General features: G+C 38.6%; 1 protein-coding gene across 1 annotated transcript in view; it reads left to right on the forward strand.

The window, feature by feature from the left end:
* Positions 1-26512, forward strand: part of SLC9B1 (solute carrier family 9 member B1) — a 42417-nt gene extending 15905 nt beyond the window's left edge. Inside the window, exons 4-11 of the mRNA XM_004703446.2 lie at positions 832-974; positions 2243-2370; positions 6532-6707; positions 9110-9216; positions 11336-11485; positions 14645-14753; positions 15254-15390; positions 26286-26512. Coding sequence (XP_004703503.2) covers positions 832-974; positions 2243-2370; positions 6532-6707; positions 9110-9216; positions 11336-11485; positions 14645-14753; positions 15254-15390; positions 26286-26504 — 1169 coding nt within the window. The 3' untranslated portion in view covers positions 26505-26512. The remainder of the gene's footprint in view (positions 1-831; positions 975-2242; positions 2371-6531; positions 6708-9109; positions 9217-11335; positions 11486-14644; positions 14754-15253; positions 15391-26285) is intronic.
* Positions 26513-27068: the final 556 nt, after the last annotated feature.

The raw sequence follows: 27068 nt of genomic DNA on the forward strand, positions 1-27068 counted from the left end.
TCTCTGTGGGCTTTGTTGCTTCTGAGCTAGATGGCTGCTTGTTTGCCTTCAAGCCTTTAAGATGTTTTATGGTTTTTGAGTAAACTGTTTGGCCATTTTCATTATATATAATCATAGATGTACTATCTATCTAACACTATTATACTCTATTTCTTCTTTTACCATTCATCTATAATGCTCTAACAAAAAAGATAAATTAATGAAAGAACTGATATCAGATTTATATCATATCTTCTAAGTACTCCCTGTCAGTAGAGATGCATCATCATTCCGTCTTGTCCCGAGTTCTTCTAAGTCCAGACACTTTGGCAGCACTTCCTAAATTGCCTTTGAGTCTTTTTCTTCCTCTCTTTTTCTTCCACCTCTGCCCCAGCTTAACCTGCTCCCTATCTGTGCATGTATTTTGGCCTAGCTTTCTAATTGTTCTGTGTTTAACTCTTCCCTTACCCAATTCACCAACATCATCACATTTAAAATTCAAAATTCTCTGAGTAATGTCCTTCCTAAACTGTGCCATGGCATCTTTCTGTGCCAAAGTGGGGGGAGGGGAGCTTTCCATAATCCAGCCCCTTCCCACTTATTTTTCCCATTCTCACCCTTGCTCTTTAAATTCCAAGTGTTGAATTGGTCTTTCTACCCCATTTTGATTTATCATTTTCTTATCTCTATGCCTTTATTCATGCTGCATTCTCTACTTATTTGTAACTTACCCTTCAACAAAGTGGTAATAGAAAGTATGTTTGAAGAGGAACACTAAATATTTGTTTTCTGTCTTTGAAAAAGTAACTGAATCTAATATGCTTTGCTTTTTTTGTATTGCTTTGTTTTAAGGGATGTTATTGGCTGGTTTTACTCTCAGGAATATTCCATTCATAAGTCAATATATCTCCATTAATAGCACATGGTCTTCAAATTTAAGAAACACTGCTCTTACCATTATCCTAATACGAGCTGGGCTTGGACTGGACCCACAGGTAGATTTTCAAATATAATTTGAATCAAGTTATTTTTAATGTAGAGTATAGTGGAAAAGAAAACAAGGCAGAATTTTTGTCATATTTGCTTCAATTGACATCTGTAATAAACTAGGATTAATTTATTAACAAATATTCTGCAAAGATATTAGCATAGTAATTTATGATCACCATTATTAATAATATTAAGAGAAATCACTATGATATAATGTCTCTATTTGAAATGATCTTTAGTTATTTGCTTAACGATAAATATTACTCATGTAAGACTTGAATTATTTGCAAACTTATGGCTCTTCTATGGAGAATTATTTACCTTTCAGTTAGCAAAAGATAAGGTTATTCTGAAAAGTTATTTTTCTTTAGGGAGAATAAGAATTTCAAAAATATTTTGTTTCATGAATTTTTATCCACAGAATTACATTGCTTATCATTTTTGCATAATTTTAAAAGGAAATATTTTAACATATTCCTTAAAATTCTTTGACCTAGCAATGGCTAATCAATTGAGGTTTTTAAAAGATGACTGTATGAATATAAAAACTACTAAAATGAATATGGTAAATGTAGAGATTTAATTTAAATAATAGCATAAAATTAAAAATAAAATAAAAGCATAAACAATTATAGCCAATGACAATTTATTATATTCTCACTTAGAAAGTTTAGATCCATGAGAAAATATTTTTACAGTTATCTCTTTTCACTTATTTTAGTTTTTAAAGTTATTTTCTTTTTGGTCATTCTGATAGTTCCTATTTATAATTATTCACTTAAATAATTTATCTCTAAAAGTTAACTAATGGAAATAAAACTACTGTCACTATCCTAGTAGCTAGGAAGATTAAATTAGAAATAATTATATGCTCACAAATAAATAGATCTTTTTAAGTAATGAAAATACAATAAATAAAATGTTGGTTTATTTTTCCTTTTATTGTAAATTAGGTGAAGGCTTCCAGAGCAGGTCATAATTTTATATTCAGCAATTAATACAACAATGTTTTATAAATGTGATTTTTTTTGGTAATCCAATCTATGATAATATATGAAATGGGCTATCGTAGAGTTAGAAGTCCAAAAGAACAACCTGGTTGATGAAATATTGTTAGTGAAAAAACATGTTAACAATATAGTTCAGTATCAATATAAACATAAGTAACAAAACATTTGGTAAGAAGTAGTTCTTTAGGTCTGGAAATATTTTTTTGTAAATTTCTTGTGAGTCATGGTAAATTTATCTAAATGTGACTGTTTTTATATTTCAGGCTTTGAAGCATTTGAAAAATGTATGTTTCCGGTTGTCTATTGGCCCATGCATTATAGAGGCATGTGCAGCTGCTATTTTTTCCCACTTCATTATGAAGTTTCCCTGGAAATGGGCATTTCTATTAGGGTAACGCTTTCTTGGTTTCTTATCTGAAAATATTCAGCTGTTCGGTTTAAAATTATTGAATGATTTAGAATATTGTGTGTACATTTCATTCAAACTCTTTTCACAGTGATGGAAACCCTTAGAATCAGTAGACTAGAAACAAAGCCTACCCCCAATCTACCATATCTTCACATGAACATCTAGTTCATACATGTATAGAGTAGCAAGATAATTTACTTCTTCAATGTATTCCCTATTTCCCATATTATAATCAATCCTTATTTAGTGTTAACCAATCCAAATGTCTTTTCCTCATATACTTTTTGTTTATACACACACACACACACACACATATATACCGGAGGATACATAAAAAGGATTGCTACAAAATCATAGCAACCTTTATTAAACATAAGTATCAAAATGTGAGGGAGCTCTCCTGGTGTGGTGATTACGCATTTGGACTGTGATCCACAATGTGGCCAGTTTGAAACCCCCAGCAGCAGGGAAAGACTGGGCTTTCTACTCCTGTTAACAGTACAGTCTGGGAAACCACAGGGGTCACCATGAGTCAGCACGCTGGATGGCAGTTGGTTTGTTTAGCAGAATCTCTGCAGACAAATTCTCTCAGTAATACACTTGTCTTATAACCAAGGGTGGTTCCTACACACACACACACACACACACACACACACACACACACACACACGGTCTAATCCAGATAGTGACTTCCAAAAGAATCTGCTGCACCAGTCAAATTCAAGGCAGAGAGGCCTGTGTGTGTGCATTGTTTGTTGTTCTGAGTCCAGTCCGACTCATAATGGCCCTATGTAAAACAGGACAAACCCTTGCCCAGTCCTGCTCCATCTTCACGATTGTCCTTATGTGGGGCCCATTGTTGCAATGTGTCAGTTGATCTCCTCTCGGGTTTTCCTCTTTTTTGCTGCCCCTCCATTTCACCAAGCACGATGTCCTTCTTCAGGGACCCTCCTGATAACATGGCCAAGGTTTGTGAGAGCAAGTCTCACTTCCTTTCCTCTAAGGAGCATTTTGACAGTACTTCTTCCCAAACTGTTTTCTTTGTTCTTTTGGCAGCTCGTGGTACCTTCAAAATTCTTCGCCAGCATCATATTCAAATGCATCGACTTTTCTTCCATTGTCCTTACTCAATGTCCAACATTCGCAGACATAGAAGGCAATTAAAAATGCCATGGCTTGTGTCGGGAGCACCTGAATCCATAAAGGAACATCCAAACTTTTCAAGGCTTTAAAAAGACATCTTATGGAGCCTATTTTCCCCATACAATGCTTTATTTGATATCTTCACTGCTGCTTCCATGAGTACTGATTGTGGATCCAACAAGACAAAATCCTTGACAACTTCAATCTTTTCTCCACTTATCATGATGCTATCTATTGGTCCAATATTGTGAGGATTTTGGTCTTCTTAAAATGAGTTTAAATCCCTACTGAAGGGTATAATCCTTGGTCTTCATCAGCAAGTGCTTCAACTCCTCTTGACTTTCAGCAAGGAAAGTTGTGTCATCTGCATAGCACAGGTTGTTAATCAGCTTTCCTCTGATCCTGATGTCACATTCGACTCCACATAATCCAACTACTCTGATTACTTGCTCAGCATACAGATTTTAAAAGTATGAGAGGATATAGCCACGATTCATACCTTTCCTGATTGTAAACCATGCAATCAATATTCCTTTGATCTGTTCCCACAACTGCTTCTTTATCCACATGTTCTGCATGAGTACAATGAAGTGTTCTGGAATTCCCATTCTTCTCAAGGTTATCCATAGTTTGTTAGAGTCCACACAGTTTAATGCCTTTTCATAGTCAATGAAACACAAGTAAACATCTTTATGGTATTCTTTGCCTTGAGTCAAGATTCATCTGAGATCAGCATGATATCCTTTGTTTTCAAATCCTCTTTTGAATCCAGCCTGAACTTGTGGCAACTCCCTGTCAATGTACTACTACAACGATTGATGGATGCTCTTCAGCAAAATTTGACTTGCAGGTAATATCAATGATATTGCTCTAGAATTTGAGCATTCTTGTTGGGGCACCTTTCTTTGGAATGGGTACAAATCTGGATCCCTTCCAGTCAGTTAGCCAAGTATCTGTCTTCCAAATTCCCTGGCATAGGCGAGTGAGTGCTTCCAGTGCTTCATCAGTGCTTCTCAGACCATCAAACTCCAAACTCCAACTCACTGTAACTGAGTGAGTGCCTTCTGGCATTTGGGCAGAAGGCTTGCTGGTAGAATGGGATGCCTCTAGACCCTTTATCGAGGTTGGGCAGCTAGGTTTGCCAGCACATGAAGCTGCTAGAGTTTAGTGCTTTGGGGCTGAGATTTATGGTGAAATGAGCTTTTATCACCAGAGCTGTTTATCATACTCGCCCAAGCAGAGCTTAAAAGCCAAGGCCCTGCCTGTGGGTATTGCTGAGAGGAGGCTCTTCTGACTGAATAAGTGTATCCTGAGCATTTCAGATCCTGAATTGTAACCTGTTAAATTCTCTAGTAAACCTCATACTTGGGAATATTGTTTTTGAGTTCTGTGTGGACATTAAAACCAACTGTCAGACCCAGCAGAGAAATAGTGGGTAACCTGGGCAAAAAAAAGGGTTGTTACTAGAATTGGTAGAAAGATCAGAGGGTGAAGAAGGCGTGTCTGACCTCCACTGCATAGGAATCATCCACAGATGGATACTGCTGATGGCAATTCTCTCTTCCCCTGTGAAGTTAGAGGAGATTGGGTACCACTTCCACACCACTTTTGCAGAATGTTTATTATGCTTATTTTAAGTTATTGATCCATCTCTTCTAATACTTTGACACCTGATGAAATTTTTATCTTTGACTATGTATATTTCAGTTATTAGCTCACAAAGGTCCATGCTTATTATATCATCCTAGTTAATTTTTCAATCAGATAGTATTTTCTCATTTTAGTGTTTTATCCATCCTCATTATTCTTTGTCAAACATTAGCATTACTCTCTGTGTTTTGTTTTGTACACTCTTATTTGCACTGAAATTCTCCACCATTGAACTTTTTAACTTCTTTATTAAAGTAAAATTCACATATAGAAAAGTATAAAACAAGCATACAATTTATTGGAGCAACAAAAAGTGGATACTTATGTAGCTACAACCCAGATAAAGAAATGGAATATTTCCAGCAGCCCCAAAGGGCCTGTGTTCTCTCCTAATCACCGTCCTTCCTCCCTTCACTGCCAGAATAGCCCCTACCTGAACTTTCAGTGTGTAGTGTATGAGTCAAGTCCTACAGTGTATCTTCTTTTGTGTATATGCTGTGCATGTATTCCTCTTTTACTTCATATTATATTTAAGATTCATCCAAATGTAGTGTTGTGTGTAAATGTAGTTTTCCATTTCATTGTTGTATGGTATACCAGTGTATAAATATACATGTACTTAACTTATCTATTTTGTATAAATATGCTATAAATATATTGTACATTTTATAAATATATTATATTTTTTATTATCTATTGTATTGTCAGCAGGTATTCAAAGTTTTTCCATTGAGGCTCATTATCAATAAGGCTTTTATGAATATTCTTGTATGTAGGTCCTAATACACCTGTGCATAGATATGTAATTATGAATGGAATTGTTGGGTTATCAAAACAAACTACTGCCATCAAATAGATTTTCTACTCCTAGTGACCCACTGGACATAGTAAAAGTCCCTCATAGGGCTTCTAAGGTGCGTGTCTTTCCAGAAGCACACCGGAGCATCTTTCTCCTGTAGAGCAGCTGGGGAGCTCAAACCACCCACCTTTTCCGTAGCACGTGAGCTCTCACACATGTGGCTTCTTGTCCGTGTGAGTTCTGCCCTTGTGTTTAAGCTGGGTTACAGATTTTCCTATTATTTCTTATATTATCTCTCTTTAGAGGCTTTAGGGATAGGAGAGGCTGCATTTGTGCTCAGCCCAACCTCTTGAGCCATATTTCTTTAAGATTCCAACCAGCACTAAAGAATGCATGGAAAATTGTATCATTCATTAAATGGCATGAGCTCACAAGCAGAAGTTTTGTATTTGAAGTTATTGTAAAGGTTATTGTATTTCTTGTACAGTTGACTATAAGTTGCTGTTTGGATAAGAGGAATTTTTTGGCTTCATTAGTCATCTTTCTTTCAGTTTTGTAGTAGGTGCTGTCTCTCCCGCTGTTGTTGTCCCTTCCATGCTGTTTTTGCAAGATAATGGATACGGGATTGAGAAAGGCATTCCCACCTTACTGATAGCCGCGAGTAGTCTGGATGACATCTTGGCCATCACTGGATTCAATGCATGCATGAGCATTGTCTTCACCTCCGGTAAATGTAACAATACAGCCACCACCACATCCTTCATGTCCCTTCTTTTAGCGCTTTGACTATGGTTTCTGGTTTTCTATCTTAATTTACATACCTAAATAAAGGGCAAAAAGAAAGCACTATTTGACAAACATAATTTTTTATTAACCATGTGTTTCAATTAATAGTTATCACTATATTCTCATACCCTTTTCTAATTTTATAGTTTTCATTAGAAACATTTTAGCTGCAATGTCAGTAGTACTACTAATATTTCTAAGGGCTATTTTAAAAATCATCCTTTTTGGCCATCCTTGTGAGCTCTATTTGTTAAGACAGCTCTATTTGTTAAGGCTACCTAAATACATGAGGGAGTTTCAAAAGTTTAATAGAAAAATGTCTTTATTGAACGCCATTGTTCCAGGAATTTTTAAAGCCCCCTCATCTAGATACATAGAACTCAGAAAACTATATACATTTTTGGTAGTGGCAGACAACATTTTATACCACTTCTGCCTTCCACTGCCATAAAGTCAAGTCCAGCTCACAGTGACCCAGAGGACTGAATAGAACTGTCCTGTGAGGTTTCCAAGACTATAAATCTTTATGGAAGTCAATTACCATCTTTCTCTCTCTCTCTCTTCTTTCTTTTTTTTTTTTTTTAAACATTTTATTAGGGGCTCATACAACTGTTATCGCAATCCATACACACATCAATTGTGTAAAGCGCATTTGTACATCATTCTCAAAACATTTTCTCTCCACTTAAACCCCCGACATTAGGTCCTCATCTCTTCTTTCTTTCTCTCTCTCTCTCTCTTTCTTTCTTCTTGCCACATCTTTCTCCTGAAGAACAGCTGGTTAGTTGGAACCACCAATCTTTGGGTTAGCAATTGAGTGTTTAACCTCTGTGCCACTAGAGATCCTTTTACAAGAAACCAAACCTAATTACAAGAGACCCAAAGAAAGTGACGGAAAAACAAAACAAAACAAGAAAATACATGCTTAGATAATTCTTTCCAATCTCATGACTATCTACAATGGTCCTTAAGATGTTTAAGGGCTTTTAATGTTTTGTTTTATATATTGGTTATTTCATATGTCTGTACTTTGAAATATGGTAGGAATAGAAATCTGAGTTTATTTTCAGGCAACTAGTTAGTCAGTAATTCCAATTCTGTTGTGGAGTACTACATCTTTCTCCAATTAATGAAATATAATCTTTATCATATTAAAACTCCTATAAATGCTGGGTTAATTTATTTCTCTATTTAAATGTTTATTGAAATACCTGGTTAAGACAAGAACATAACTGAACTTTCTTTGATGACTCAGTCGCATGCTGTAAGTGCCTCTGAGTCTATATTAACTCAGAGCGGCTTCCTGCGACACAGCAGACCTGACCTGGAGGGTAGTCTAGGCAGGTCAGGCATCAGGAAGGCTGCTAACCCCAAGAAAGAAGGTTCAAACCCATCAGCAACTTTACTGGAAAAAGACGCTATCTGCTCCCATGTGATTTCCTCTCAACTATTTGCTTAGGCCTGAACCTTTACGGGACTAGGTTTTTGGGTCTTTCACTCACAAAACTGCTGAGTGAATTCAAACCGGCAGCATTTCTGTTGACAGTGGAGTACTTGACCACTGCGCCACCAGGGATCCTAGTTCCTTAGAGTGACTTACAAATGTACTGAAACCTGAGTTGACTGACCCATGGACTAAAACAATAATTGACATTAGAATAGATATCTTTGCAGTGGTGGTTGTTAAATTGTTCTTTTAAAAAAATCATGTTTTTAGTTCATAATAAAGCATCAAAATGTCCTCAGAGAAGATACTATTACAGAGATCTTACCAGTCATGTTCTGTGCACCAAAGCGGTTCCCCTATCAGTCCCCAACTCTTCTACCTCACCTGCTATTTTAGGTTGTCTATGGAAGAGCACCATGCCACTTGCTAATTATTTCTGCTTTCTGTCATATTTGTACAATGGGTATGTCTAGTTTTATGTATATATAGAATGAGCTGAGAGTACATATTCATCCAACAGATTTACTTGTGTTTTTACATATGTGCTTATTAACTAATAACATTAAATATTTTTAATATGTGTACTATAAAGGAATCCCTGGTGGCATGTTGGTTGTGAGTCCAGCTGTGATCTGCAAGGTCGACAGTTCAAAACCACCAGCCACTTCAAGGGAGAGAGACGGGGCTGTCTACTCCCATAAAGAGTGAGAATCCTGGGAACTCACAGGGGCAGTCCTACCCTGTCCGTGGGGTCGCTGTGAGTCAGCATCCACTCAAGGGCAGTGAGAGTACTATAAATGTTTGGCCTGCTTCCTGGGCCACCAGGATATGGTTTTCCCATGTGTTTGTAAGAACGGTTCTCTGTAAAATCTTTTCCTTACTTTGTGCCCTTGCAGGTAATATATTCCATCATCTCCTCCTTTCCTTGATGGAGGTGTTTGTTGGTGTGGTGCTAGGAGCTCTTTTGGGATTTTTTATTCAATATTTTCCAAGTAAAGACCAGGTAAATAGAAAATTATTCTGCTTTAGAAGTATAGCACCTATGGCAAATTGTAGCTGTAGACTACATATGGGAAAGTACATATAGTACAAATGGGAAAGTGCATGGAATATACATTTTCATTTTAAGAACGCTATGCCCAAAGGGAGCCCCTGCTCTGCTTACAGCTGATGCTTAGCGTTGCGAAGGGCCCAGGTCATTGACCCTAGTTGAGAGTTTTGCTTCCTGGTTTAGTAAATGAAGAATTTCAGAAAAATGCACTTAACTAAAATATCCCCTTTCCACTCCACTCTACTCCTTTCTCCATCATGATACCTGTTGACTCCTGGCAACTATTCCTGATCTTTTTCCTCAGAAAACTTGTCCTCAAACTTTTGGAGGGAAATAGTGCCCAATTATCTCTGGGTATTTTCTTAGATTCCCCTATGCATCATACTATATGCATCATAGAGTTCATTCTGACTCATAGTGACGGTACATAGCGTTTCTGAGACTATACATCTTTATGGGAGCTTCTTCCAGCAGAGCAGCAGATGGAGCTTGAACTCCCCATTACAGTTGGCAACCCAACACCTAACTCTCAGTGCCACCAGTTCTCCCCTAGAGTACCCCGGGGACCAGATCACCCTGACTCCCCAGCCCTTTAACGAAGACATCCAACCCTTTCCTACCCTATAGGACTTGCCATTGCTCCTGTATTTCTATAACTTCCATCCTCATTTCCCTGTAACAGTCCTTATAAACTAGGGACATACTCATAAATTTGTTTTTAATATTTCATTGACTATGATATATGGTTATGAGTCTTTCACTTTTTTATTTATAATGAGAGTATTATAACTAGTCTACAAAACTTAAGCACCAGAATTTTAACACAAGATGAAAATAATTGTAAATTTTGTTACTTGGTAGCAAATCTATTATAAAATGTTAGAACACATAATATAAAAATTCTGGAAATTACTTATTTCTTTAGAATTGGTCCATAGATTTTATTGGCTGTAATCTTTACAGTAGCAGGTGGTCAGGATTTCTTTTTTTTTTTGTATCGGCAACTGTTATGGGTTGTTATGACATTGGATGAGTACATGGGGTCCCCATTCTTCAGAATCAACTTGAAATATTTCCATTCCTGGGAATGGAAATGTTTTGCATATCACACCAACACAGTGAGAGTAATGATTCAGTAGCATGAACTAATTTTAAAATACAGTTTAGTTATTGCTCATATATGTTGAAAGTGTATTCATTTGCATGGGATTGAACATGTATTGTTTGATAGGCACCACATCCAATCCCAATCAAAACCATATCAAACCCCAAACCCACTGCTGTCAAGACAGTTCTAACTTACGTCAATTCTACCAGGCCATAGTGTTTGCTTGGTGAAATATATATATTAATATATGTTAATATATTTTCATATATATTAAAGATAACTTGGGGGGGGTCTCTTCCAACTCTTAAAAAAAATTATACATCAATAGTATCAAGTATATTTGTGCATATGTTGCCGTCATTCTTTTCTAGACATTTACTTTCTATTGAGCCCTCTTTTTTCCCTCCCCCCCACACCTTCATAACACCTTGATAAATTACAAATTATTATTATTTTCTTACACCGACTGCTGTCTTCCTTCCCCCATGGTTTCTTTTATTCGTATCCCTGAAGGGGGTGGTATGTGGTTATGTGTCGATCATTGTGATTGGCTCCCCCTTTTTCCCCTCCTCTCCGCACCTTCCCCCTACCCTCCTGGTATCACTATTCACATTCCTATTTCTGGTTTCCATGTGTTGTGAGCTCTATCTCTTATTTGTACCTGTGCACATGCTCCGGTCTAGCGCGCAGTAAAAGGCAGCACTGGGGTTATGATAGTGGTGCATGAGGAAGCCTCAAGGAATCAGAGGAGTATTGTGTGTTTCATCAATGCTTTACTGCGCCCTGGTGACTCATCCCTTCCCTGTGACCCTGCTGTAGGGGGATGTTCCATTGTCTACAGACGGACTTTGGGTCTGGAAGTTATTTAATGTAATCTTCTGAGCCACGGTGTTAATGGGTCAGAAATAAGCATTTGGTAAGGTCAAATCTTCTATTCAACATTTCTTGTCTGTCTAATTCTAGGCAAGCGTTCCGTGGAAGAGAGCGTGCCTTATTTTGCTTATGTGTGTTTCCGCTGTCTTGGGCAGCCACCGCGTAGGTTTACATGGCATTGGAGGCTTGTGCACACTCGTGTTGACCTTCCTGTCAGGGATTTCTTGGTCCAGAGAAAAGGTAAATATTTTAGCTGCATCAATTCACGTTTAGAAGTAAAATAACTGTCTTTTTTTACACCTGAATTCACTAGTTACAAAATCCCTGCGTTCTATGTTTAAGATGTCCTAGAACTTTATCTGACTTTGATGGGAGGTTATGAATCATCCAAGTAAATACAATGTATAATAAAAACCTGGAAATACGCTACTGTGCAATATGCCATTGAATTATTTTATCAGGTTTTTCTCAAATTTTCCCAAAGTGTATTAAGATGATTATGTAACTTTTATTAACTACGTTATTTCATACATTAAAATTTTAGTTCTATGATTGGTAAGTTTATAAGCAATAGAAATAGTACAGGAGGGCCACGCATACAGTAAACTGGAAAAGATGCCTTTATTCCCCTCACTCACAGATATCAAGCCTCCTCCCCAGAATTCGTCATTTGTGCTAGCCAATCCGCTTCATCTAGAAAGTTGGGTTCAGGAGTCGTAATAATGCTACCATGCACTGTTTTCTTCATGTGACTTTCTGAATCTGTGCAAGTGCTTTTGATGAATAGATTCTGAGAAATGGAAATATTGAGTTAAGAAATTATACATTTTTATTTTGATGGCTACTACCAAAATCGCTTTTGAAAAGATGTTGTTAATTATCAACCTTACATCTCAAACAATCACCCACAAGGGACATTTATCACTTGTGTTTGCTTTGGTGTGGTGGAGGTGTTTAATATGATCACTAAGTAATGATATGACAGTTACTCTTTATTTACATTTCTGTGATTACTAGCAGAGTAATTTTCTGGACAAATAGATCATGATTGGTCAAGTAGAGGGTTACCAAAAGAGAAGCCCCTCCCCAAGGTGGAGTGACACAGTGGCTACAAGGGCCTGACCCCTAACAGCAGTGGTGGAGATGGTGAACGACTAGGCGGTGTTTTGTTCTGCTGTGTCCATACCGTTGCTATAAGTCTGAAAGGACACAATAGCATCTAAAAACAAGAATTCTCTGATTCACATATATATATGTATGTGTGGTTTTATATCTCTACTGTTTCATAAAGAAAGAAAGAAGCCCAGTCTAAAACTAAATTTCTCCCTGACAATTCCTGGAGAAAGGCATCTGATTGGCCTCTGGTCAATGTACACGGAAGGCCGAGGAGAACAGCCTGAGTCCTCTTACGTCAGGAGGGGACTTTCCTACACAGGTAAAGATAGAACATGGAAGTGGGCTTGTAAAACAAAGGGAAGTTGAGCAGGTAATCTCGTAAGAATCTCATATCTTTTTCATTTGAATTTAAGAAATCCATAGCTTTAAAGTTCTAAATAGGGTCCTCTTGGAAGTAGGCGCACAAGACTACTATTAAAAAAATGGGTGGGGGGGGGGGCGCCTCATGGTTTACAACATATCAAAAGTTTCAGGATGATTGTTAGTGGAGGTCTCCCTAACGCCTTTCTGAGATGTTGTCATGAGTTTGATACGTTCTCATCAGGTACGCAGGGGCTCGCTCTCTATGCAGTCACCTGACCGCCAGCAACAAGAACTCGTAACACCAGAGCGTGTCAGGACCTCCAACATTCCTTGAGAACAAACTAGTCTGCTTGCTCTGTGACAAATATGCCACACGATACTGTTTGTTTCATAGCTTGGTGAATTTCTGTGAGTCAAATTATAATCAGTGCTTAATAAAGAGTTAACTACAATTTTCATGTAGTAATATTCTAAAAATATTGTCATGAAATGTTAAAACAGACTTTAACTTTCTAAAATACCATTTTTTCAATAATTTATTTTCACTGTTATTGTTAAATATATATACAACTGACCATACACCTATCTAGCACTTTCTTCCCCATGCATTCATGGGCACAGGTTCCAGTCTCCCAGTTGGGCAGCTATTGTCTTTCAGAAGCATTCTTTCCATTAATAGGAAACCACTGCCCACTAATCTTTCATTTTCTTTGTCCCTTAGGTTTCCAGTCTAACTTTTCCAGTTGCTGTGTTTAGTATTGATTAAGAGTAATAGTTGCACAACAGATTAATATTGTTAATGTCAAAAAATAAAAGGTTGAGCTGGCAAATGTGTGATATATATTTCAAAGATTCACTGCCATTGAGTCTACTCTAACTAGAGCCTACAGGATAGAGTATAACTACCCTTTGGGGTTTCTAAGGCTATAAATCTTGATGGGAACCAAAAACTTATGAACAATCAAACACGTCGTGGGATTTGAATCCTTGGTTTGGAGGTAAAGCCCCATGGCTATTTTCTAGGTCACAGGCCTATTATCATGTCAAGTGCTTCTTTTCTACCTTCTAGGTCTTCACATAGTTCCTGGGGTCTTAAGAGCATAGAAGCAGCCATCTGAGGCACAACAATTGGTTTCTGTTGGCCTAGAGCAGTGGTTCTCAACCTTCTTAACGCTGCGACACTTTAATAGAGTTACTCATGTTGTGGTGACCCCCCCCAACCATAAAATTATTTTCATTGCTACTTCATAACTGTCATTTTACTACTGTTAAGAATCGTAATGTAAATATCTGATATGCAAGATGCATATGCAAGGCGACTTCTGTGAAAGGGCCATTTGACCCCCAAAGGGGTTGCGATCCACAGGTTGAGAACCACTGGCCTAGAGCAACAGAGGAAGAAGGAGTTTCAGGAGTAGTAGGAGGAAATAAAATGCATGGCTAGTTTCCTGAATGAACAGCTACTTCCTTTCCCATGAGACCAGAAGAACTGGATGGTGCCTGGCTTCCATTACTAAGCATTTTGATCAAAGATTCCACAGAAGAAACTGGATCAAAATGAAGAACAGAATTTCAAATTCTCATGGAATCTATATTCTCTGGAGCCATTGACAAACCCTCAGAACTATTGTCCCATGATCATCTTTAAACCTTAAACCCCTGTAGTTCTTTAAACCAAACACCAGCCACTAAACCCATTGCCATCTAGTTGATTCTGACTCATAGCAGACCTAACGGACAGAGTAGAACTGCCCCTGTGGGTTTCTGAGGCTGCAGATCGTTACAGAAGCAGAAAACCTCACCTTTCTCCTGCTGAGCAACTGCAGTTAGTTATCCGACTGCACCATCAAGACTCCTACTGTTGCTCAATTAGTGAAATGCAATTCTTTTTATGTATGACACTATATTTCTTTCTGATAGATTAGAGTCCAAAAAATCATTGCATCTCTGTGGAATGTTTTTCAACCTCTTCTCTTTGGCTTGGTTGGATCAGAAGTGTCTGTGTCATCTCTTCCATCAAATGCTATTGGTAAGAATAATTAGAGGCATTAAAAATTCAAATATGAGAATCCTTAGGGAAACAATGAATTTTAAAATTATTTGCAATATATTTTCTAAGAAATACAATGAGCTTCTGCAGCAACTCATATTGATATAGAACATATACTTCCCCTTCCTTCCTCGGTAGTCTTTATTACCAAAGACAGCCCTGAATGTCTTACTTGAATGACCTAGGAAAATAGAGATAAAATATCCTCTGTGCTGAATCATTAGGTATCATCAGAACCGTTTGAATACTTTCATCTATATTAAAAAGTCAGCCTATTACCAATCATCTGTCTTATTTTTCATGGTACTACTGCCATCAGATAATCTCAATCATATTAATAATTTTTATAATTTCTCTTTACTTAAAAAAGATACAATAAGACATTGTGCTTTCAAACGTTTTACAAATAATATATCTAGACCTAAAGAACTACTTCATACTGAACATCTTGTTACTTACATTTATTTTTTATGTTGTAGGTGTTTGTGTTGCTACCTTGAGTTTGGCACTATTGGTGCGAATTTTTGCCACATTTTTATTGATGTGTTTTACTGGTTTTAATGTCAAGGAAAAAATATTTATTGCTTTAGCCTGGATGCCCAAAGCTACAGTCCAGGTGAGAATGTACTAACTCATTCTAATAATTTTCATTTTTTAATCATTTTTTTTTAATTCTAAATGAAAATGTTATTTCAGTCACAAAGTCTGATCTCATAACCTTGCTTTTTAAATGTTCCATTGATCATACAAAAAACCATTTCCTCCTCATAGCAACCCTCGAGGACAGGGCAGAACTGCCCCCTATGAGTTTTTGAGACTGTAACTCTTTATGGGTGTAGACAGCCTCATCTTACTCTCAGGGAGTGGCTGGTGGTTTCAAAATGCTGACCTTGTGGTTAGCAGCCCAGTATGTAACCACTATGCAACCAGGGATCCTTCATTGATCATAAATAGTAAGTAAAATTAATGACATCGTCTAAAACCTCAGTTTTAAGAGCAATTTTCTGAAATCAAAAGGTGAACAGTAATGTTATCATTCATGGATTCCACATTTACAAATCTCCTACTTGCTTTTGTTTATAATTTCAAAAGTAAAACTCCTGGTACTTTCAGTCCTTGCCAGCCCATGTAAAGTGGCAAAAAAAACCTGAGTCTTCTGACCCATAACTGAGTTCAAACTAGGTTACACTGCATTTTTGCTTCAGCTCCCATACTGTCAACATGGCTCCTATACTTGTTGTTGTTCTTCTTGTTGTTAGGCGACGTCAAGTCGATGCTAACTCCCAGCAATCCCATGTCAACAGAATGCAACCTTACCATTGTTTTTATGTTTGAGCCTGTGGTGCAGCCACATCTTGTCAAGGGTCTTCCTCTCTTTCACCAGTCAGGATGTCCTTTTCCAGGGACTGGGTTCTCCATCTAAACTGTAGTGACCGATATGCAACAGAATGAAACACCACCTGCTCCTTTTCTAAGTCTGTTTAAAAATGCCCTGCCATCAAATCAATTCTGACTCGGAGACTGTAAGACAGAGTAGAACTGCCTCTGTGAATTTCTGAGACTATTCGTATAAATTTTTATAATAGTAGAAAACCTTATTTCTCTCCCACTCAATCTTAATCAGTCTGTTTAGTGCCACATCTTTTTCACAGTTTTGTGTGCGTTTTTTGTTGATGATTTTGCCTATTTAAAATGGCCCCTCAGCACAGTGCCGAAGTGCTATCTAATCCCCAAAAGGCCATATTGTGCCTTTAGAAGAAAATTAATGCTAGGTCATTTTTGTTCAGGCATTATGGCCTGTTGGCCATGAGTTTAAGTTAATGAATGAACAAAGTATAATAAGTGTGGTATCTTAAGCACACATAAAATAAGTTATGTATTGATCAGTTGACAAAAATGTCACCGAGGCTCACAGGAACCTCACCTAGCTGCTACTTCCCAGGAGCAGTGGATCGGCATCGCTGACAAAGGCACAAGTACCATCAACAGCAAGGCGCGGTTGTTACTATTGTTGCTCGGTGCCTTCCAGTGGATTCCAACCCCTCACGACCCCATGGGGATTGGGTCTTTCCGGATAACCTGTCGGAAGTATGAAGTCTCATCCACTTTGCTTCCGAGAAGTATTCTGGCTGGACTTCTTCCAAGACAGCATTGTTTGTTCTTTTGGCGCTCGGTCACACGTGCGATATTCTTTGCTAGCGCCGCAAGTCAAACGCATGGATTCTTCGTCAGTCTTCCTTATTCAAGGGCCCACTTTCTCAGGCATAAGAGGCGATTGGAAATCCTCTGGTGACCTCAGTCTTCAAAGTAACAGCTTTGCTTTTCAATATTTCAAAGAGGTCTCTCCCAGCAGATTTGCCCCGTGCAATGTGTCCTTTGATCGCTTGACTGCTGCTTCCATGAGTGTTGGTTGTAGACCCAAGCAAAAGAACTTTTTGATAACTTTGATCTTTTCCCTGTTTATCATGATGTTGTCTATTGGTCCAGTAGTGAGGATTTTGGTTTTCTGTACACTGAGTTGCAATCTATATTAAAGACTGCAGTCCTTGATCTTTATCAGCAAGTGCTTCAAACCCTCCTCACTTTCATCATGAAAGGTTGTTTCATCGGCAAATCGCAGGTTGTTCATAAATCTTTCTTCAACACTGATGCTGCACTCTGCTTTGTGGGGAACAGAAGGATTTCTCTTAAGTTGTCTCCCCAAAATATATGCCAGATTTAGCTTGAGAATGACTGTTCACTAGGCGGTCAGTGAAAGTAGGTCAGAGGTTATTCTCCTTAACATCAGCCATCAAGAGTGGATTGGGAGTCATTCTCACTGAGAGGTATCAGCTGTCTAGATCAAGCAGACACCACTGTTTATCCCACAACAAATAGGGCCCATTCCTTTCTGTTATTGTTCCCTTGAAGCAGTGCCCATAGGCAAGCCCGGGACCACTCTAAGATGACTAAGCTTAGGCTACTATCATGGCACACATGCCCCCCTATTCTCTCCTCTTACTATTGCACGTTCACCCCTAAGTCATCCCCCTCCTATTGCTTGTATTGCCTATGTTACAACCCCTCTCTATGACGTAGTTGTTATCTGCTATCAGGGGGCTTGCATGCCTCCCAGGATAGTAATTGTCTGTTTTATTGTATGAGACACCAGAGTGATCAAACTTGTTCTAGGATGAATTGTATTGCCCCTTCCTGTGATGTATGACTCTGTAATCAGATCCCCCTAAAGTGATATGATGCTGTGGCTAGCAATAAATAATGAGGCTTCCTGGTTCTCAGGAGGGTAGCTGGCAAAGGGTGGCTGGCTGAGAGGTGGCTGAGGAGGATGAGGCAGCGGCTTCTTCTCTGATGGCTAAGCCCCCTCCACGAGGACCATCAAGCGGGGCTGAGGTGAGCGATGCTACCATGAATTGCATCTGACCCCATTTCTTGACTCCATCCTTCAACTCTCATGCTCTCTATGACTTTACTATAATCTCTACTTATTATCGCTGTACAATTGCACCTACCGAACCTGTGATGTTTTGTGGGGTTCCCTCTTCCCTTTAACCCCACACTGCTTCATATAGTATTTATACTATAGCCTGACAAACTGACAGACAAGTGGAAGGAGTTACTAATTCAATAAAATATTTTCTAAAGTACAAAATAAGTAAAGTATTTCTAAATTATTAATTATGCTATTTTACGGAATATGATGATTTTAAAGTGGAGACAAAATTTTTTTAATATATATTTTTCCTATTCCTGCTACCCACTCTACCACACGTTCTGTTAGTGTCTAAGCAGATCAAAATAGTTGCAGTAGACTTCCCCGACTTTGCTTGATCTTCGCCTGGAGCAGGACAAAGTTCTGTATGGTCTGGTTTCTATTATCTCTACAAAGATGTGATGCTCTCTCTGCCAGGATAGCCTTTTCCCACACCCTCTTCAAGGCAGGAGTATCTGCCCAGCTTTCAGCTCAAATGGGAGTCACATTCGCTGGTTACCTGCTGCTCACAGGCCATCTTGTAGTTCACCTTCACCAAATTCAGAGTTTTTAGGGTGCCATTGCCAGGTAAGTGTTGGGCTGCTATGCGCTAGCTAGGTCAGCAGTTCAAACCCACCAGTGGCTCTGTAACAGGAACATAAGGCTGCCTTCTCCCGTAAACAGTTACAAGTCTGAAAATCTTATGGAGCCATTCTCCTGTCTCCTATAGGGTCATTAGGAGTCCGAACCAACAAGGTAGCAGTGGGGTGTGAGATGAGTTTCTGATTACACAATTATTCATATGATTGTTTCCCTAGCACTTAACACAGTGTCTAGCTCCCATGAATATTCAGTATATATGTTCAGCTTGCCCACACCAAGTAATGAATATATGAAAAGTGGAGTCTTATAAATTTGCCTTCTGATTTGTGGCATTATGCTTTTACTGAAAAATATTTCAATTATTGTTCATTTTACCTGTCAGGATAATGTCTTGATTTACTCATATTCTTTTCTCCATTCTTATTCCAAAATAGAAACTTGTTCATTTCCATGCAACAAAGTTCTATACATATCATGGTTAGAAAAACAGACTGTGGGGCAGGATGCCTGTGCTCACAGCCCTCCTTCCCTGGTCCTGTATGTAGCCTAGCACCCGGTATTTAAAATATCTCCACATGTCTCAATTTCCTCACCTTTCATTGGTGTATGATTGTATGAAAGCATTATGCACATTTTGTATGAAAGTGTTTGGCACAACATAGTGCTCTATTAACAATGTGTTATTTTAACTTTAAGCAATATAAATAATAAGTTTCTGTTTTTAATCTCTACTATACCAAACCTTTTGTCATCAAATTGATTCCAACCCATGGAGACTCACCTGTGCCAGGTGAATTGTGCGCCATAGGGTTTTTCAATGACCAGACCTTTCTTCTAAGGTGCCTTTGGAAAGTCGGCTTACGTTGCCAACCTCTCCATTAGAAGCTGAGCAAGTTAACTGCTTGCACCACCCAGGGCATCCAGTCTCCTCTATAAATTGATTGTCATCAGCTCAATTCCAACTGACAGCGACCCTCTAGGACAAAGTAGAACTCTCCCATGGTAGTTCCAGGTCTGTGACCTTCCTGATCTGCTAACCTTCCAGTTGGCAGCTGAGCATGTACCCACTGGGCCACAAGGGCTTCCTAATCTCTGCTATAAGAAACCATACATCTATTTTTAAAGTATTTAGTTCTCTTTCTCTTTCCTTCCAGCAGTTGGTGTTGTTAGGTCCTGACTCATAGCAACCCTGCGCACAACAAAGCACTACTCAATCCTGTATCGTTCTCAGAACCATCGATCTGTTTAGCTCCTTATGTCACTGCGTCCGGCCATCTCACTGAGGGGCCTCTTCCCTGTGGGGCCCTCAACTCTACCAAGCTGGATAAAAAGTAGAAAGCCTCAGGCTTGGCGTCTTTGTCCAGGAACCGATCCCTCCTGATCCCATGTCTGAAGTGGGTGCGATGAAGTCTCTCTATTCTTACTAGCAAGGAGGATTCTGACTGCACTTCTTCCAACACAGATTTGTTTGTTCTCCTGACAGCCCATGATATGTTTAATGTGGTTTTCCAACATCATGATTCAGAGGCAACAAATCTTCCTTATTCAATATCCAATATTTACATGCATATGAGGCAATTGAAAACGTGTAACTTTCTTTATTGTTTAATAATTTTCATAAAGCACAGGAAAAGACAAACAGGTAGGAGAAAAAAGTGCACCCCCACTCGAGTCCCCCAGTCTTATTCTGCTTCAGGTCGTTCCCATCTACCAACTCAGGCTATCTACTGTGCAAAGAATGTGAAACTTGTTGCTTGGACTAACAAGACATATAAATTGATTATCCAAATCTAGAGTCACATTAACAACCATTGAAAATAATGTCAAAATAAATAAATAAAATAAATGTTATAAAAAGAAGATAATGTCACACATGATTTGAAGGAACAAATAATTTTACATTTCAAAGCTAGTAAGATTTTTCACCTTTCTCCTTTTCATCCTTTCAGTGCTGCTAAATAGAATGAGTTGAACTTTGCTCAGTTCTATTACTGTTGAAAGTTTGAGGGGAAAAGGTAAAGAAATTAGAGGAGAAACAAGTCATTTAGCTCACAAGTTTAAGTTCAGTTAAATAATTGGGTTCTTCTGAAGAAATAATATTAGATATCAGTCACTAGGTTACTTGACCCCACAGACAACCTAGGGCTGTCATGAAGTTAAAATGCACTTACAAAGACAAAGCTTTAAGAGCGATGCCCATTTGTGTCACATGCTGTGTGCTTTAAGTATTATTAGTTTAGCTTCACCACGACCATCATCGCTTATTAGAAGCATATTTTTTTACTGTTCTCTTATGCTCAAATTCTCTTCTAAATGGTAATATGCTTTCTACCTGTCTTCATGTCTGATTTATAACCCCCAACTCCCCCAGCATCCAGCATAATGACTTTGTAGTCAACAAAAAGTTATCATATGAAACCTATACCACTGTTAATCTCTGACATGGTTTTAGGAAGCTAATCTTAAATTGACGACATCTGTTGTTGACATATTCCATATCAGAAGTAATGTTTATAACATTATGCGGTAACTTTGAGCTTAATAAAAGATAAATATTTGTACTTAACCACTAGAAATATTAAGACAATGTTATGCTTTTATTAGTAAATATTAAGAAAAAGGGAAAGCGAGAAATATGCTTTATATTATTTAAAATATTTATGTTTTTAATATGAACTATCTAGAGAAAACATGCTGTGACCCAGTAGCATTTTATATACATGTGTAGTCTGGGTAGACTAGAGAAAAAAATTCATAGACACTCATATGTATATAGGAAAGGGCTTTATATACAAGAGCAATTGAATATTGAGAGAACATCCCAGCCCAGTCCAGATCAAATCCGTAAGTCTAATATTAGCCCTTATGTCCGGTATGACTCTATAAATACCTTCAGATTCACGAAACACATGCAGTGATGCCGAATGTAGGAAGATCACAAGCCAGTGAGTGCAAAGTCTTGTGGATCCAGTGGCGGTAGAAGCATCTCAGTGCTGGCGGGGGTCTCCACATGGCTCCTCCAGTTCCCAGGTCACAGGGTCTATCAGCATAGTGACCAGAGAGAGAGAGACTGTCTCCTACCTCCAAGGAATTCCCAGAATCCTCAGGGGAAGGCCATGCCCACACAGAGGCCTCATTGGTTATATCTTGATTGACAGGCCAGACTCTACCCCTTCACTCCTAATCCTCTCAAGTTAACACCAGATTATGTAACTACCACAATACATAACCCTAAAACAATAAAGAATCTTAATGTTCTCTTTCTATAAAAAGAAAACACACTAAATCGTTCATCTCAAACTCTTCAAGTCCAAGTGCTAAACTTCCCTAACATCAACAGCAAAAAACCAAAACAACTCACTGCCATCAAATCAATTATGACTCATAGCAACCCTGTAGGACATGGTAGAACTGCACCTGTAGGTTTTGGATACTGTAACTCTTTACAGGAGTAGAAAGCCTCAGCTCTCTCCCTTGGAGGAGCTGGTAGTTTCAAACTGCTGACCTTGTGGTTAGCAACTCAACATGTAACCACCACACCACCAAGAAGGCATGAAATCGTTCAATAGTTTAGCATAGGTGGGATGGGGAATAGCAACTATGAAGATTTAGCCAAAATGTATCCATCCACAAGGCCCATGTGTACTGATCTATGTAAAACAGTGTACTGGACAATGGAGGCAAGTCACTTTGAAACCACCTGCTATTCCGTGGGAGAGAGATGAGACTTTCTACTCTCATAAAGATTCATAGTCTTGGAAACCTCTTCTCTGCCATACAGGTTCACTGTGCATCGGAATTAACACGATAGCAGTGAGTTTGGTCTAAAATTGGGTTTTGGTAAAAGACAGAAGGAACAGGAATGTTTTTGATAGATTTCAAATAAAGAACTGACAAGGTTTAATGACAACACTAATAATTAAAAATAAAACTCAAAATGATTTGCCAGGTTGTAGATTGTAGACAATAATATTGTGCTTCATCAGAGTTTGGGAGATCAGTAAGGTCATTGGATCACAAAAAAAGGCTAACTTATTTGAAATTAATAATATAGCTAAATCAATGATGAATAAATGTTGGTGAATTCTTTCCTTATAAGGTATTTTTAATAGGGACACTAGAAAAGAATTTTCACCTAAATTTTTATATTTAATCCTTCATCATGTTGTACAATTTGGCACACTATTGTTTTTCCTTGATCAATAATGTGAACGTTAAATTATTTATAGAAAAATGTATATATTTTAAAGAATGAATACTGCTAGAAAAGTCAGATATCTATGTTCCAGATAAATTATTTTGTCATTTATGAAACTATAAGTTATATGAGGGAGCTTCAAAAGTTTGTGGAAAAAAAACACCATTACCTTTCAATTTCATTTTTCCACTTACTTTGGAAGCTTTCTCATATTATATATTCAGTTTTATCCCTCGTTCATCTTTCTGAAAAGCTTTGTTATCCTTATCTCTCTCTCTTCGATCCAAATTCTGTAGCTGAAAATCTTTGTTATCCTTATCTCTCTTCTATCTAAATTCTGTAATCAATTAAAATGAGGGGGTTTCTAGTACAATATGAAGAAATTCCATATGAATAATTTAGAGGACGACATTCTCTTGAAAACAATAGACTCATGTAATTGGATACTGACTGCTTAAAATATTCGATGAGGAAAAACCCGCAGTCGAAGGGAAACAACGGTCGGTGTAAGATATGAAAATAATAATTTATCAAGGGGTCATGAGGGCAGGAGGGGGGGAGGGAGGGTAAAGAGAAGAGCTGACACCAAGGACTGAAATAGAATGTAAATGTTTAGAAAATGATGATGGCAACAAATGTACAAATATGCTTGCTACAATGGATATGTGGATCATTATAAGAGCTGTAAGAGTCCCCAAGAAAATGATCTTAAAATAATAAAATAAAATATTTGATGTATGAGTCCCTGGATGGCACTGATTCAATGGTTCAAGCTCTCGCAGAGGTCCCTCAATAGACAGGCCTGGCCATGTGCATTTAGTGCAACCAGGCTGCAGTAAAGCAGCGCTGAAACACACAGCACTCCTCTGGTTCCATGAGGCTTCCTCACCCTCCACCATCATGACCCCAGTCCTGCCTTTCACTGCGGGCTAGACAAGAGCATGTGTACAGGTACAGATAAGACATAGGAGCCCACGACGCACGGAATCCTGGAACAGGAATGGAAGTATCCATACCAAGAGGGCAGGGGGAAGGTGGAGAAAGGAGGAGAGGAAGGGGGAACCAATCCCGATGATCAACACATAACCGCACCCCCACCCCCCACCCTGGCCCAGGGGGGTGAACAACAGAAACTGTGGGGGAAGGGAGAGAGCAGTCGGTATGATATGAAAATAATAATTTATAATTTATCAAGGGGCCATGAGGGTGGGAGGGAGCTGGCACCATGGGCTCAATAGAAAATAAATGTCTGGAAAATAATGATGGCAACCTATGTACATATGTGTTTGATCCAATTGATGTATGGATTGCTACAAGAGCTGTAAGAGCCCTCAATAAAATGTTTTTTAATAAATAAAACATCCGCCCCTGGAACCTTTGGGGTAAACTTCTGTCTGACACACGTAGGGTCGCCAGGAGCAAGAAACTAGCTTTATGGCAACTGGAAATAGAAACATAAATTCCGAAACTGAGGAACATTGAGCTGTTTTTTTAATAAATGCCTTCACTCTGCATTCTTGAGGCAAAACAAGCCTCAAGAAATTTCTATACTGTTTTCTTTCTTTTTATTAATAAACCATTTAATTGAGGGCTCTTCCAGCTCTTGTAACAATCCATTGTATCAAACACATTTGTACATATTTGGCATTATCATTTTCACATTTTCTTTCTACTTGAGCCCTTGGTATCAATTCCTCTTTCCCCTCCCCCCACCCTTGTGGACTCCTGATAAATTACAAATTATTATTTTCCTATCTTATACTGTCCTCTGTCTCCCTTTGCCCACGTTTCTGTTGTTGGTCCCCCTGGGGAGGGGAATGTTTATATGTCTCTCCGTTTCCACACACACACCCCACCCCCCACCCCCCCTCCACCCCCGCCTTCCCCCTACCCTTATGGTATCGCTACTCCCATTACTGTTCCTGAGAGGTTTATCTGTCCTGGATTCCGTGTATAGAAAGTTCTTATCTGTATCTGTGTACATGCTAGGGTCTAGCAAGATAAGTAAGGTAGAACTGGGGTCATAATAGTGTGGGGCGGGGGGAAGCATTAGAGAACTAGAGAATGTTGTGTTCTGTCTGTACTATGCTGCACCTTCTTTCCTTGTGACCCTTCTGTGAGGGAACATCCAATTGTCTACAGATGAGCTTTGGGTCTCCACTCCGATCCCTATCACTTATATCAGGATATTTGTTTTAGACTGTTTTCTAATAGGTCCTTTGGGTATGTTTTTAAAGGCGGTGAGTCATTATGCTCTGATTTATATGCCTGTGTTTATTTTTATTTTATATAATCTGCTCATTCTGGCCACTGGAGAACAGTAACTATTAGTATCTGAGAATTTCAGGTACCACAGATGGCATAGTCAGGTAAGGTTGGACTGCTAACCACACGGTTGGTGGTTCAAACACACCAGCTGTTCATCGGGAGAAAGACGAGGTTATCCGCTCCCATAAAAAGTTTACAGGCTTAGAAACCCGATAGGGTTGTTATAAGTTTGAATCAATTTGATAGCAGTGGGCTTGGTTTTGGTAGAAGTTATTAAAATACCATATTGAGTTATACCTGAAAGTTTTATCCATTTGAAGTTCCAACCCAAAGCAAACGACATTTAGGGTCTTGCAGTATTACATGTTACCATTGTTTGTCTCTTCTGGCTGTCAGGAGAGATGGAATGACATGGGGGAGGGGACGAAATTTCAGAAACTCATTCTATTATATGAAGATCTACTGTGAGCCAGGTGTTCCTTGTGTTCTCCTATTTAATCCTCACAAGTACCTATATCATACTGCCTTTGATGTATGGCAATGAGAAGTAGAGCAACAAATCCTAGAACCTCAGGCCTTGCTATTTTAGGTTGTTTTCTCTTACTGTTGCCAAGGACCTAGAGTCACGTGGTGAAGACAACTACCTGGTTCAGTCACAACTTCTGAGCTTCTGAGGACACTGTGTGCGTCCAAGAAAAATGTGCGGAAGTGCAAGGACACTGAGAGGGTCCAAGTTAAAAACCAACCCCCATATGTCTGCACACTGAATTGTCCCTATTGCACTCTTTTTCTAAATATATTTAGTAGGTAGAGCATAGAACTTATGGGTATCTCATTATAAATACTCAGGACTTTTTTTCCTAATACTGTAGTAATTAGCTTAGTTTGCTCTAACAGAGCCATTTACTTTAATTACATGCTAACTCTGTTTAAAATCTTTCTTTATGTCCCGCTCCCCTGCCCTCAAATGCAGGCTGTATTAGGTCCTCTGGCTCTGGAAACAGCAAGAAACGGCGGACACCGGCATTTGGAAGGATATGCACAGAACGTGATGACATTAGCATTCTTAGCCATTTTGATCACAGCTCCAAATGGAGCTCTGCTTATTGGCATACTGGGGCCCAAAATGCTTGCCCGCAGTGATCCAAAACACTATAAAATGTCTGTGGATGCAGTGTTACTACATCATTAAAAAACTTATTTGCCATTACCAGCCAGATTCTCTTTTTTTCCTTAATTTTTTAAGCTGAGCAAATTTGATTCCCAGTTAAGAGTTTATACCTAGTGTTCATTGACATTGGCTGCATTTCCCACAATGTACATGTCAACACTCTCCCTTTTCCTATTCTAGATTACCTGTTTCCTTTCATCCAGATTTTCTACCCCTTCCTGGCTTTTCTCATCTTTACTTTTGGCCAAGATCTTTGAGAACTCACATAACTGATCATTTGAAGGAACACCGCAATCCTCTTGGATATTATTGTTTATTTTATGGGCCTCTCTGTTGTTTAGAGGGAAGATGGTTTCTTGGAATTACTTCAGTTCCAAGTCAGAAAGGTGGCTTAGGGCCCCGGCCTTGAGAATTTCTCCAACCTCTGTCAGACCAGGAATTCTGATCCTTCTTGTGAATTTTATTTTTTTATTCTACATATTTCTCCGGCTCTGTCCAGGATCCTGTTGTGATTCCAGCCAGCCTCATTGATGCTTGGTTCTATTAATAAATTATATCCTCTGAGAGAAAAATCTAAAGTTATAA

The sequence above is a fragment of the Echinops telfairi genome, unplaced genomic scaffold (assembly GCF_000313985.2).
Source record: "Echinops telfairi isolate 266 unplaced genomic scaffold, ASM31398v2 ScPeMD7_7468;HRSCAF=8506_0, whole genome shotgun sequence".
Lineage (NCBI taxonomy): Eukaryota > Metazoa > Chordata > Mammalia > Afrosoricida > Tenrecidae > Echinops > Echinops telfairi.